General features: G+C 52.6%; 1 protein-coding gene across 1 annotated transcript; it reads left to right on the forward strand.

The window, feature by feature from the left end:
* Positions 1–402: 402 nt before the first annotated feature.
* Positions 403–12440, forward strand: Alox12b (arachidonate 12-lipoxygenase, 12R type). Its single transcript, XM_036197297.1, has 15 exons — positions 403–752; positions 1660–1864; positions 5635–5716; positions 5832–5924; positions 6032–6154; positions 6421–6524; positions 6831–7003; positions 7233–7376; positions 8663–8866; positions 9074–9160; positions 9439–9608; positions 10013–10134; positions 11462–11562; positions 11879–12049; positions 12194–12440. Exons 1-15 carry the CDS (start codon positions 606–608, stop codon positions 12371–12373), a joined length of 2106 nt encoding a protein of 701 aa, XP_036053190.1. The 5' UTR covers positions 403–605; the 3' UTR covers positions 12374–12440.
* Positions 12441–12996: the final 556 nt, after the last annotated feature.

Raw genomic sequence — 12996 nt, forward strand, 5'->3', positions numbered from 1 at the left:
GTCCTGGGTTCTAATGCAAACGCAGGAGGGAGTCCATCTCAGGGAGCACACCGGACAGCACATCTGCATCACTCAAGCCTTCCAAAGCAGGTCACTTCTGACTTCGGCCAGGCTCAGCAGGGGTGCCTGGCGCTGCAGCCCATGGGGGCGAACAGGACTAAGGAGCTTATTAGTTTGATAAAGATCTGAAGTCCCTGCCCCGCCCCCTCCCCCAACTTCCCTGGGGCCCTGGCTCAGCATGGACAGCTCCCACACCCTGAAGGCTGCTTCAGCGGCAGCATCTTCCATCCGCCCTCTCAGAGGCAGACCCAGAGCCCTGCCTGTGGTTCCTCCCCATCAGCTCCTATAGGGTTCAAGTGCAGACGCCTGCCTGCTCACCAGCCACTGGCCCGGCCCCGCCCCACCTGCGCAGCTCACAACCCGCCCGCCCGCCAAGGGCAGCAGCTGCTCCGGGCTCCAGAGTCCTCCGGGCAGTGGTTCCCGCTGACTGTTCCATCGCGGGGTTTGACCCAGTCAACTCTTCTCTGCCTGGCGTTGTTTCCAACTGTGTGGCTCTAGCCATAGTGTCCGGGATTGAGCCCTCTCTTGCCTCCTGAAGAGCGGCCATGGCCACCTACAAAGTCAAGGTGGCCACGGGCACTGACTTCTTTTCGGGGACGTTGGACAACATTTCACTGACCATCGTGGGGACCCAAGGAGAGAGCCATAAGCAGCCGTTGAACCACTTTGGGAGAGACTTTGCCACTGGGGCGGTGAGTGTGTGTGTCACCCAGGATGGATGGATGCTCAGGATGGATGGAAGCATCGGGGAGGGAGCCAGAGCCGAGCCGGGGGAGAGCAGCTGTGGACTCCCAGGTGGCTCACTATCCCCCCCACACACCCATCCTCGACTCTGCTCCCTCTTCTCTCTTCCCTTCCAAACAACCCATCCTTCTCCCCTGTTTCTCTCTCTCCCTCCCTCCCTCCCTCTCTCCCTCTCTTCTCTCTGAGCTCATCCATCTCAGCCCTCTTCCCCACTCCTTTCACCCTCACCCTTTTCTATCGCCTCTCATTCTTACTCTTTCTCAGCCAAGTTGCATCACAACTGGCTTCCATTTGCATTGGATTCTCTGTGACTTCAAATGGCATCCGACCAGCCTGGCCAGTGGGGACCTGTTGCTTTGCTGATGGAAGACACTCTGTGGTTTTGATAGCCGCCTGCTCTTATGTGACCTGAATAGGCTCCTCCATCTGGGTGGCCACTTCTTACATCTTCCTTAAGAAGTGGGAAAAGGGCCTGGGAGATGGGAACCCCACCTTTCCATTCTAAGACTGAAGGTTGCTAGAAAGCACTGGCCTTTGACTCCTTTGTATATCAGCTCCTGAGACTCTACATGATTCCTGCAGCCTCAAGTGGCTGGGGAAGGGGGTAGAAGACAGGACCTTAGGAAGTAGGAAGGAGGGAGAAGGCCGTGGTCCTTCCCTGCCTTGGGTAGATGGGTCCAGCCGAGGAAAGCCGAGTTAGAAGGTTCCCAGCTTTGCCCTCTCTTTGTCTTTGCTCTGTACAATCTCCAGTCCAGGAGGTGATGTCACTAACCTGAGCAGGGCCTAGGTAAAGGGCCAGCCTCGTGGGAGGTCTGAGGAACTGGTCAAGTCACTCAGCCCCTATGTTTTGTGCAGGTGGATGAGTACACTGTGCAGTGCCAGCAGGACCTGGGGGAGCTTATCATCATCCGTCTGCACAAGGAGCCCCATTCCTTCTTACCGAAGGACCCCTGGTACTGCAACTATGTGCAGATTTGTGCCCCCAACTGCCGTGTCTACCACTTCCCAGCTTACCAGTGGATGGATGGCTACGAGACCCTGGCCCTCCGGGAGGCCACAGGTGAGCCGGCACCAACCCAACACCCCCCCCCCCCCCCCCCCCCCGTATCCTATGCAGTGAGTTTCCTCACTCTAGCCCAGCCATGCTAGATTGGCCACCCCAGGATCCTATCAAGCCAGTCAGGCACTTGGAACTCCAGGGACCTCCTGCCATGGCCATCCCCAGTACTGTTGCTGCTCTGGGCCCAGCTTGGGGCTGCACACTAGAGAACTACCAGCATCATGCAGCAGAGAACATTCCCAGAGCACTCTTTCCCTCTTGCTTCACTCTCTCTGGACTCCTCTTGGATGCCAGGCATGCTGCAAAGCCCTCAGTAGATTTCTGGAGCAGGATTCTGTTTCCACAATAGGATGCTCCATTTTTCCAGCTGGACCTGTGTTCTACTTAGAAGGCTTATTGGTTTCTTAGCTCTCCAGGTCACCAAGGTGTTGTATATGGTCTGACTGTTTGAGAAAGCATCTCTCTCTGTAGTCCTGGCTGTCCTGGAGCTCACTATGTGGACCAGTGTTCTCACAGAGGACCTCCTTCTACCTCTGCCTCCTGAGTGCTGGGATTAAAGGCATGTGCTACTACGCCAAGCCTTGTGTATGATCTTGATGCTTTGTTGTTGTTTATTTTGTGTGTGGCAGTGGAGATCAAAAGGCAATTTGTGAGAGCTGGTTCTCTCTCTCTGCCATGGGAATCCTGATGCTCAAACTCAGTTAGTTGTGTGGCTTGGCAGAAAGGGCCCATACCCACACAACCAATCTCATTGGCCTGATTTTCTTTCCTTTTGTGATACTAGGGATTTGAGCTCAGAGTCTTATGTATGGTAGGCAAGCACTGAACTATATTCTTAGTGGTTTCCTAGTTGAACATTTTATATATATGGTACCCCATTATTCCAGCCAGATCTGTGTTCTACTTAAAGTCCTATTAGTTTCTTAGCTGTATATATATTTCTCTCTCTCTTTCTACACACACACACACACACACACACACACACACACACACACACACACACGCCATTATGTTGCTCCAGAGAACTCGGCTACCTTAGTTTCTTAACAGGATTCGTTGCTATCCCCAAAGACCTCCTTTACCCATCAAGGGTCTTCCTGCTCCCATAGGAGACCTTGTTATTCATTCAGACTTCCTGGCTGCTCCTGGATGGAGGGAATGACAGACCTGAAAGCAGAGGACAGCTGCCTTGCTTTTTTCGGGATGTGTGGCTGCTCCTAAGGGGGAGAGCCTGAGTGCCTGAGCTGCACACATCTCCCTATGCCATAAGCCTTCATCTAGCCATGTGAGCGAGCTTCCTAAACGTGGCTGTGGATGGCGGCACGATGTGCATCTTCTCTTATACCCCGTGGCACTACTCCTTGAGCTTCTGCAGACTTCTCCCTGAGTGGGAAGGGCATAACTGAGGATGGTGGTGTCTGGAGCCCCATCCTTTCTGCAGAAGACTACCCATTCATTTCCCTGTGCTAGAATATTCTCCTTGGAGGAGGGAATGGGGCCTAAGCCAAGGAGAAAGGAGAGGCTGAGGCTGGGGAGGTAGGTCTGGGGGAGGATGAGGATGTCATCACGAGAGTCACTGGGGACGCAGAGTACCTTCCCATGGTGATAGGTCTGTGTGGCATGGAAGGGGACTGGCAGGGGACAGGCAGGTGACTCTAGCTGGCTGGGCAAGAATGGGGTTGGGTGGGGTGGCTGCCATGCAACGCCAGGGCAGGGAGACTTGAGTCATCCTGCTGGGCCCTCAAAGGTGTCAGGCTTCCGCCCTGGGGATGGAGCCAAGCTGGGGATCTGGGTTGCCTAATTCCAGGGGGCACCATTCCCAGAGTGCAGCGGGAGGAGCTGAGGCATGTGGAAATAGGAGGAGAACTGCAAGGTGAGATCCCAGAGAGAAACGATGGGGCTGTACTGATGGGCGCATCCAGCCTGGGGCAGTCAGTCAGGGGGCTAGAGAGAGTTGGATCTGGAGTTTCATGCCCATCTCAGTCATTTATTTTTTGGACATCTAGGCACATTTCTGTGGTCTTTTTAAGTTTTGGTGTCTTCGTCTGTAAAATGAATGAACAACAGAACCTACTGCAAAGCAGTGGTGTGAGGATGCAGTGATATAAAACCTGGAAGGGACTACAGAAAGCTTCAACCGCAAGGCTGTTCCTAGGTGGGGGATGAGGGCCAGAAGCAGCCTGCCGTGGGCCGAATCACAGCTTGGCTGCTTTTTCCTGGTAATACTGTTTTCCCCTTGTAAAATGGTCATGACAATACAGTTTCTAGTCAAAATTGTTAGAGCCAGAAGTATTTTGAAATTTAGATTTTCTTTAGAGTGACATACATGTATATGTTCATATGTGTGTGTATATGTACATATGTGTGTATATACAGTATAGAGACACATTTTTTTAAAAATTTTTTTTTTTTGCCAGAGCTGAGGATTGAACGCAGGGCCTTGTGCTTGCTAGGCAAGCGCTCCACCACTGAGCTAAATCTCCAACCCCATAGAGACACATTTAAAAAAAAATTATTTTTGTTTTATGTGTATGAATGTTTTTCTTGCATGTAATGTATGTGCACTACATGCATGGCTGATGCCCAAGAAGGCCAGAACAGGGCCAATATCCTGTGGGTACTGGAAACCAAACCTGGGTCCTCTACAAGAACTACCAAGCCACCTCTCCAGCCCCAGATGCATATTTTTTTATATTTATTTTTGTATCTACAGGTTGGATATTTCTTATCTGAAATGGTTGAATCAAAAGCATTTTGGATTTTTAAAAATATTTGCATATATATATATATATATATATATATATATATGAGCTATCTCAGGGATGAGACTCAAGTTCAAATATCAAATGTATGTTTTATTTATGCCTTTTACACTTAGGCTGAAGGTTTTTACGCAACATTTTAGTGTACCTGCATTTTTTACTGTGACATGAGGCCAAGGTTGGAATTTTCCACTTGTGGCAATCTATTGGTATATAAGAAGCTTTAGATTTGGAAACACTTTGGATTTTTAGACTAGGTCTCTCTCTCTCTCTCTTTCTCTCTCTCTCTCTCTCTCTCTCTCTCTCTCACACACACACACACACACACACACACACACACACACACACACACACACGTACATTATATGAAGTTTTTATCACTAGGGTATTCCTAATCACACATACTAACATTTCTAATCAAAGCTTTAGTTATACCGGGTAAGTTAAATAAATACTGTATATATCCAGGCATAGTCGTGCAGGCCTGCAGTCCCGGCACTTGGAAGGCTGAGGCAGGAGGATCATCAGTTCAAGGCCAGCCTGAAACACATATCGAAATCCTGCCGCCAACAAGCCCTATATATAGCTTTGGGTAAATTTAGATCCTAACCAATGAGCTTGTTGTGAAACAAGCTAGATTTCTACAGACTTTCATATTTTGGGTTTGTGGAAAGGGGTTATCTATCTCATTAGGTTGTTCTTGTGTATCTTAAATTATTAATATAAACACAGTGTGTTAGTGCCTTGCAATGCGAACTCTCCAGAACTTTTGGTTACCACGACTTCAGTGTGTCTAGAAAAGGGACTTCCTAGAGAACCTGAAGGGTAGAGCTGGAGTATGGGGGAGATGTAGTGTCTGTCTCCTAAAGGGGGCCTTCCCTATCCTTAGCTCCCCCTCCTGAGAGCTGACGGGGGTGGGGTGGGGTGGAAAGTGAATGCCTTCTCTTTGAAGCCATCAGGGGTGGTCAGGGACAGACAGCCTTGAGCCTCCTCCTGGTTTCACTACAGGAAAGACAACAGCAGATGACACCCTCCCCATCCTTTTGGAACACAGACAAGAGGAGATTAGAGCCAAGAAGGACTTCTACCAGTGAGTGGGAGGGTGCCATGGGAGGTCCAGGGCTTGGTGGTGGGTCTGGACAGCTGTGTGTTGTCTAGAGTAATGCCTGGGTACCAGGACCCATGAACTCGGATTCTCTTTGCAGCTGGAGGGTCTTCGTTCCTGGCCTTCCCAACTACGTGGACATTCCCAGTTATCACCCTCGTGCCAGTCGGTGCCGCAACCCCAACCGGCCAGAGTAAGGACCAGAAGCTGGCCTAGCTCCGCTTCTGCAAGACCGGTACCTGCCCCTCCCTGCCCCCTGGACGGCAGGTTCCAGGCTCCAGCCCTGCTCTTTCCCCACAGGTGGAATGGTTATATTCCAGGATTCCCAATTCTCATCAACATTAAGGCCACCAGGTTCTTAAACTCAAATCTTCGTTTCTCCTTCGTCAAGACAGCCTCCTTCTTCTACCGTCTGGGGCCCATGTGAGTGTGCAAGAGTGAGGGGACCAGCAGAGAGACCCCCCTCCATCTACCCACCTTCGGAATGGCCTCAGGTCGTAAAGGCTGGGGGAGTCGGGAAAGAAGAGTAGGAAACCTGACACTGGACAGAGACCTAGAGAAAGAAGGCCCCGAGACACGGGATCTAGGGACCCTGGGGCCCAGAGACTCCAGTGAGTAGGTGGCCCTATCATTTTCCCAGTGTACCTAGCACCCCTTTGACATTCTACGCCTTGCATTTCACCTTCTAGGGCACTGGCTTTCAAACTGCGTGGCCTAGTGGATCGCAAACGTTCCTGGAGGAGACTTAAGGACATTAAGAATATCTTCCCTGCTACCAAGACGGTTGTCTCTGGTATGGGGTGGGTCATCTCAATGGAACATGAGGCAGCCAGGTGGTCTCTGGGGCAAGAGGCATCCTTATTTCCTGGGGTCGGTGGGTTCAAATGGGAGCAACTAAGGGGTCGTTTGAGAATCAGGTGGGCACACCGGTTTTGAACCTTTTGAAAATCATCGTCCTGTGTCCCTCTGGCCATTCAATGCAAAGGGACTTCACATTCCTTCCAGAGTCATCTTGATGTCCACTGTTTTCTGTCTTACGTCTCTCGGTCCCTGGGCGGGTGCAGGATTACCCTGTGACATCCCTGTGCTGTGCCCTCAGAGTATGTGGCTGAGCATTGGACGGAGGACAGCTTCTTTGGGTACCAGTACCTCAATGGCCTCAACCCAGGCCTGATTCGAAGGTGTACGCAGATCCCAGACAAATTCCCAGTTACAGATGAAATGGTGGCCCCTTTCCTGGGTGAGGGGACATGTCTGCAAGCGGAGCTGGAGGTGAGGCCCTCTCTGGCTTACCCTGGACATTATCCCTGGCTTCTTCTTGGGTATCTCTCTGCCTCCCCATCAATGAGGTCCATTTGTGTCTCACCCATACCAGCACCCCCACTTCCCTATCCCCATCCCACCACTGAGCCTTGGGGGCAGTACGCTGTACACCCAAAGCCTGGCTTGTAGATACCCTATCTTAGTAACTAACTGCTTGCCCATGGTGATTCCCTTCCAGAAGGGGAACATTTACCTGGCAGACTACCGCATCTTGGAGGGCATCCCGACCGTGGAGCTCAATGGTCATAAGCAGCACCACTGTGCCCCCATCTGCTTGCTGCACTTTGGTCCTGATGGCAACATGATGCCCATTGCCATTCAGGTACTAAGGGAAAGCAAGGGTGGAGCTACTGTGTGAGCGTGTGGCCAGTGCTGATCCCATGTACATACAGGTCCCTCTGTATGTTTATGATTGTGTAAGCCTGTGTACTTGTGAATATGTCCATGTCACTGTGTATGCATGTGTAAACTCCTGCATACAGCCCTGTATGTGCATCTGAGAATCTTCCCATGTATATGCATAAGCTGACTCACGTGTGGTCATGTGGAGCCTGGCATGAGAACCCATCTCCTTACATGTGTACACCTGGGTATTGCCATTATATTCATTATACATGAATCTGTCATTTGTAAGCCCCGGATATAAAATGTGCACGCTGTGAGTATGTGCACATAGATGACCAGATGTCTATGGGCCAGGTGGGTAGAGCTTATCTTGTTGATGTCACTCACTCATCCTCCTGCAGAATAACCTCTGCTGAAGGACTGAGGGGTTCACACTCAGCAGCTACCTAGTCTTCTGGTCTGGCAGGAGAAAAAAACTGAGGTGTTCCTTCCTCACGGGTGCTCACGAGAGTTGTTTATAAATTAGAAAAAAGTTCTTTTCTGGAGGTACCAGCCAAACCCTGATGATCTGGCTCAGAAGTGGAACACTGTAGGCTAGATTTCTACGATAGCTTCCCTTCTCTCCCAAGCCCAGGAACTGGGCACCTTGATCTTGTGCAGTGCCTGACCCAGTGGCAATGAAGGTTGTGGTAGGATTATCAAAAGAGGGAGTTTCTGAACCAGCCCCCACCCCAGCCCCTCTGCTGTTGCTGCTTCCCACCCTCTCCTTTTCTCCTTTTCTTCCTCTTTTCCTCCTTTCCTCCCACCCGTCCTTCAGCCAGGAGTTTACTATCTAGTCCTGGCTGACCTAGAACTCGCTGGGTATCCTAGGCTGGCTTGGACCTCACAGAGATCCATCTGCCTCTGTCTCCAGAGTGCTGGAATTCAGGGCGTGTACCATCATGATTCGACAGCCGGAGTTGCTGCTGCTTCTCCTTCTTCTTTTGGTTTTTCAAGACAGGCTTTCACCTTGGCTGTCCTAGAACTTGCTCTGTAGATCAGGCTGGTCTCGAACTCAGAGATCCATCTTAAAGAAAGTGGGAGTGGCTGGGCAGAGACAGGTCCAGGATGATGTGTCAGGCCCAGGGCACAACAACATCAAATATGGAGAAAGAAGAAGGACCCTGGGATGCTCAAAAGCCAGAGGGACGGCGTACAGAGCTCTTCCGCCTCCCCCAGGGGAGGTTTCTACCCTTGTTAACCCCCCTCTTTCCCCACCCCTAGCTCAGCCAGACCCCTGGGCCTGACTGTCCCATCTTCCTGCCCAATGATTCCGAATGGGACTGGCTATTGGCTAAGACGTGGGTACGCTATGCTGAGTTCTATTGCCACGAGGCCGTTGCACACTTGCTGGAGAGCCACCTCATTGGGGAAGCTTTTTGTCTGGCCCTGCTGAGGAACCTGCCCATGTGCCATCCCCTGTACAAGGTAGAGGCTTTGGGGGAAGGGGGTTTTGAAAGCTTCTGGGTCTGCTCTGTGGGTAGGGAGAGGGTTCAGTGAGTCCTGGGAGGCATCTTGGGGATCCCCCAAAGAGGGCTTTGTGGTGGGGACTTCCCAAAGTGTGCGAGGGGTCTGATGTTGCAGGTGGAGGGGTGCTGAGGTCCTTCTCATTGCTCTCCTTGCCTTCCTGCTCAGCTCCTCATTCCTCACACCCGATACAACGTCCAGATCAATAGCATCGGGCGGGCCCTCCTTCTCAACAAGGGGGGTCTCTCTGCCAGGGTAAGACTCTCGCCCCTGACTCCAACAAGACACCCGTCTTCCCCTGGCCTTTGCAGTTAGTCTTAAAGCAGAGCTTCTGTTTGTTTAAGATTCTGGGAGTGGGGTGGGGGGCGGTGTGTGGGAGGATGCTGTGTGGGGTACAGAGCCAGGGCTTGGAATGGAAAGGTCCCTGGAGCTTGGGCAGGCTAGGCCCAGGATGAGTCCTGGAGGGACTGAAGTAACGCGGCATTTAGGGAGCAGGCTCAGAGGGATGCTCATGCAGTTCTTTCTTCCTCAAGGCCATGTCCCTGGGCCTCGAGGGTTTCGCACAGGTGATGGTTCGGGCTCTGTCGGAGCTCACCTACAAAAGCCTCTGCATCCCCAATGACTTTGTGGAGCGTGGGGTCCAGGACCTGCCTGGGTATTATTTCAGAGACGACAGCTTGGCGGTGTGGTATGCGATGGAAAGGTGAGGTGGGGAAGGCAGCTGGTGGTACCCAGGTGGACAGACACCTGGAATGTTGGAGGAGTGTGGGAACTTTAAGGATCTGGGCTTGGGCGTTGCCTGGGGTTTGGGGTTGTTCAGACATCTGCTGCCTGTGCGGGATGGACCTGGCTTCCAGCCTAGCTCTGCGGGACAGACTCCTCTCTGGCTCTGAGCTGCTTGAGGGCCCCCCTTGGCTCTTTTTGAGGAAAGAAAGAGTAACTTTGTTTACACTTCACCAAAAGCCTAAGTAGTTTCTGGTCTCGTCCACAACCCCCACAGGCCTTGCCTACTACAGGCCTGGCTGGGGTGGCTCTGAGGCCAGCCAAAGCCAGTGTGACCTGGGGATGTGGGAGAAACTCTAAACTGAGGCTCCGTCTCCTGGGCAGGTATGTGACAGAGATCATCACTTATTATTACCCGAATGATGCCGCCGTGGAGGGTGACCCGGAACTGCAATGCTGGGTGCAGGAGATATTCAAGGAATGTCTCCTGGAGCGAGAGAGTTCAGGTATGGGCATGGGGGCCCTCTGGGGCCTGGGGTTCAGGGTACATCTCCAGGCATGTCCCTCGGGATCTTCCTGGTTTGTGCCTGTCTCCCTGTAGGCTGCAAAACTCCAAGCATTGTCTGTCCTAGGATCTTTACAGGACCTTGCCCTGGGCCATGGAGCAGCAGTTGGGGTTGGGGGTGTGGTGGGGGGGACAGACGACAAAGCAACTGGTGCCTTCTCTGAGTTTAGGGGCTACACCTTGTCTCTGCTGAGACCTGGAAGGGTCTCAGTCTTTCTTCCTAGAAACAAGCCTTTGAGGGCCGGGAAATGTGGGTTGTGATGTTCAATGAGAAAGGACCGTGTATGGTAGCTGAGGAGCTAGGGTGGGGGTAGCGGGGTGGCAGGCTCCAGGAGAGGGGTGGAAAGCGTCATGGGGTTGTAACACTTAGGTACACACTCAGCAAATGCACATCAAGCAGCTATGATGCACAACTGCCAGCTACTGAGAGTGCAAAGGGGAACAGACAGGTATCACCAAGATGTTCATGAGCTGGCCTGGAGGGCTTGCACTGGTGAATCGGCATTTCCACTATGGCAGAACCAGAGCAGTTTAGGGGAGCCTGAGGCAGGAATGAAGGATCTGGAAGAGCCCAAGGAGGCAGTTCACCCAGCTTGGAGTGGTGGGCCCGTGGTGGGAATGGAGAAACTGCAAATCACCGCCTGGCTGAGGCTGGGCGTCTTGGGTGACATTTAGTAAGAGCTGTGTGTGATGAGGTCAGCACATGTCCTTCCCTGATGAAGGGGCACATGGGGACTGGGCTGCTGAGTGTGAGTTGCATGCAGAAAAGCCCCAAAGCCAGAAGTGGCTTAGGGAATGTGACCTCCTGCCGCTGGAACAGAGGGTGGAGGTCGGCAGACTCTGATGGCAGACACCAGGCCGTACACCCTATCCTGAGTGTCAGAGGGGTCGCTGAGAGTGTCCTGCAAAAAGATTGGGCTTACGTGTTAGAACATGGGCGCACGCAGACGGGCCGGACAGTTTAGGATGATGTTTTGGTATCCAGGAGAGAGGTGATGGGATTTAAGTAGGATAAGGGCTGTGAGGATGCAGAGAATTCCACAGCTAGCTAAGGGCTGGAAATGCCCATCGCAGTCCTGCACTGGATTGGGGAAGAAGGTTTTTGGCCACAGGAGGGCAGAGCAGGTGAGGGAATGGCCGGCAGCCACTTGGACTATTGACAAGAGAGGCGCCTGGGAGTCAAGGCTCCCGGGAGTCGAGGCGCCCTCTGCTGGGCACCAGGCCTGGTCTGGGACTAACGTGGCATGGTCTGTTTTACAATCCCTCAGGCTTTCCCACCTGCTTGCGAACTGTACCTGAGCTGATCGAGTACGTCACGATGGTCATGTACACCTGCTCAGCCAGGCATGCGGCTGTCAACACAGGCCAGGTACCTGTGCTCACCAGCCTCAGCCCCGGTCCTCCTAAACAGCGGACTCCAGCCTCAAGCCAATCTCAGTCTATCCCCGGTCCAGCCCCAGCTTGTCTCAACTGAGTCCCTCTTTAACCTCAGCATCAATTGTGACCCTGGCCCAGTTTCTCTGCCCCATCCCGCTGCAGGCCCATCAGTGATATCCGCTTCACCCATCCAAACCAGGGTCTTCTGGGGCAGGGGTCCAGGTCAACCACTGGAGAGGGAAACCCAGGCTTGGTGTGTGGGAACTGGGTGTCTTCTCACCCAGAACACCTCCTCTGCTCCACTCCAGCTAGAGTTCACCTCTTGGATGCCCAACTTCCCATCGTCCATGCGGAACCCACCAATGCAGGCCAAAGGACTAACTACGATGCAGACCTACATGGACACTTTGCCGGACGTGAAGACCACATGCATTGTGCTCTTAGTGCTCTGGACGCTGTGCCGGGAGCCTGATGACAGGGTGCGGGGGCTCGTGTGCATGGCCGGGGGTGGGGTTGAGGATGGTTGAGGGGTGTCAGGGACAGGGAACAGGAAGTGGGAGGCTGCAGGAAGGATTGGGTAATGCGGCTTGGCTTTGTCCCAGCGCCTGGTTCTTGTCCTGCAGCGGCCGCTTGGCCACTTCCCAGACATCCATTTTGTGGAGGAGGCCCCTCGGAGGAGTATTGAGGCTTTCCGTCAGAACCTCGCCCAGATCTCTCACAACATCCGACAGCGTAATAAGTGCCTCACCATCCCATACTACTACCTGGACCCGGTGTTGATCGAGAACAGCATTTCCATCTAGCTCCGCCCCTTTGCCTACCTTTCCACACACTGCCTTCTATTTTCCAATAAAATCACTTCAAACACTGCCCCGGTGCCGAGAGTGTGTGGCGGTTCCCTGGGCTGTGGTCTGGGAGTGATCACATACATGGTCATGCTGTTCTTTGCCATCCAGGTAGGCATAGGGCAGCACCAGGTTCCTGCTTCTAGGTTCCAATCCTTAATAGCCCTAGAGATTCAGGCCCGGCGGCTTCTGCCATGGAGTGTCCTCAGTGAAGTGCTTGTCTGGGTAGTTGCCCAGTCGCTGCTGAGGGTGTGGACAGAGGAAAAGCGCTGAGACCTGGACCCTACCTCTTAACTTGCAGTTTTGGTTCCTCTGAAGTGCCCTCCTACAGAGACTTAGTTACCCAATCCTTCCCTAGGGGAGCCAGACCCCAAGATGAGTACAACTCAAAACATAAGCCATGCACCACTTGGACAAAAGACTGTCAGCTAACAAGAAACTGAACTGTCCCAAGCCACCTTCATCAAAACTCAGAAGACTCAGCTCCACCTGCTAGGAACCCATATTACCCTAAGTCATACCTACAAGCTCCCTTAAGTCACTCCAAGGAGCCCACTCTACCAAGGGCATCCTTCAAATAA

The sequence above is a fragment of the Onychomys torridus genome, chromosome 8 (assembly GCF_903995425.1).
Source record: "Onychomys torridus chromosome 8, mOncTor1.1, whole genome shotgun sequence".
Lineage (NCBI taxonomy): Eukaryota > Metazoa > Chordata > Mammalia > Rodentia > Cricetidae > Onychomys > Onychomys torridus.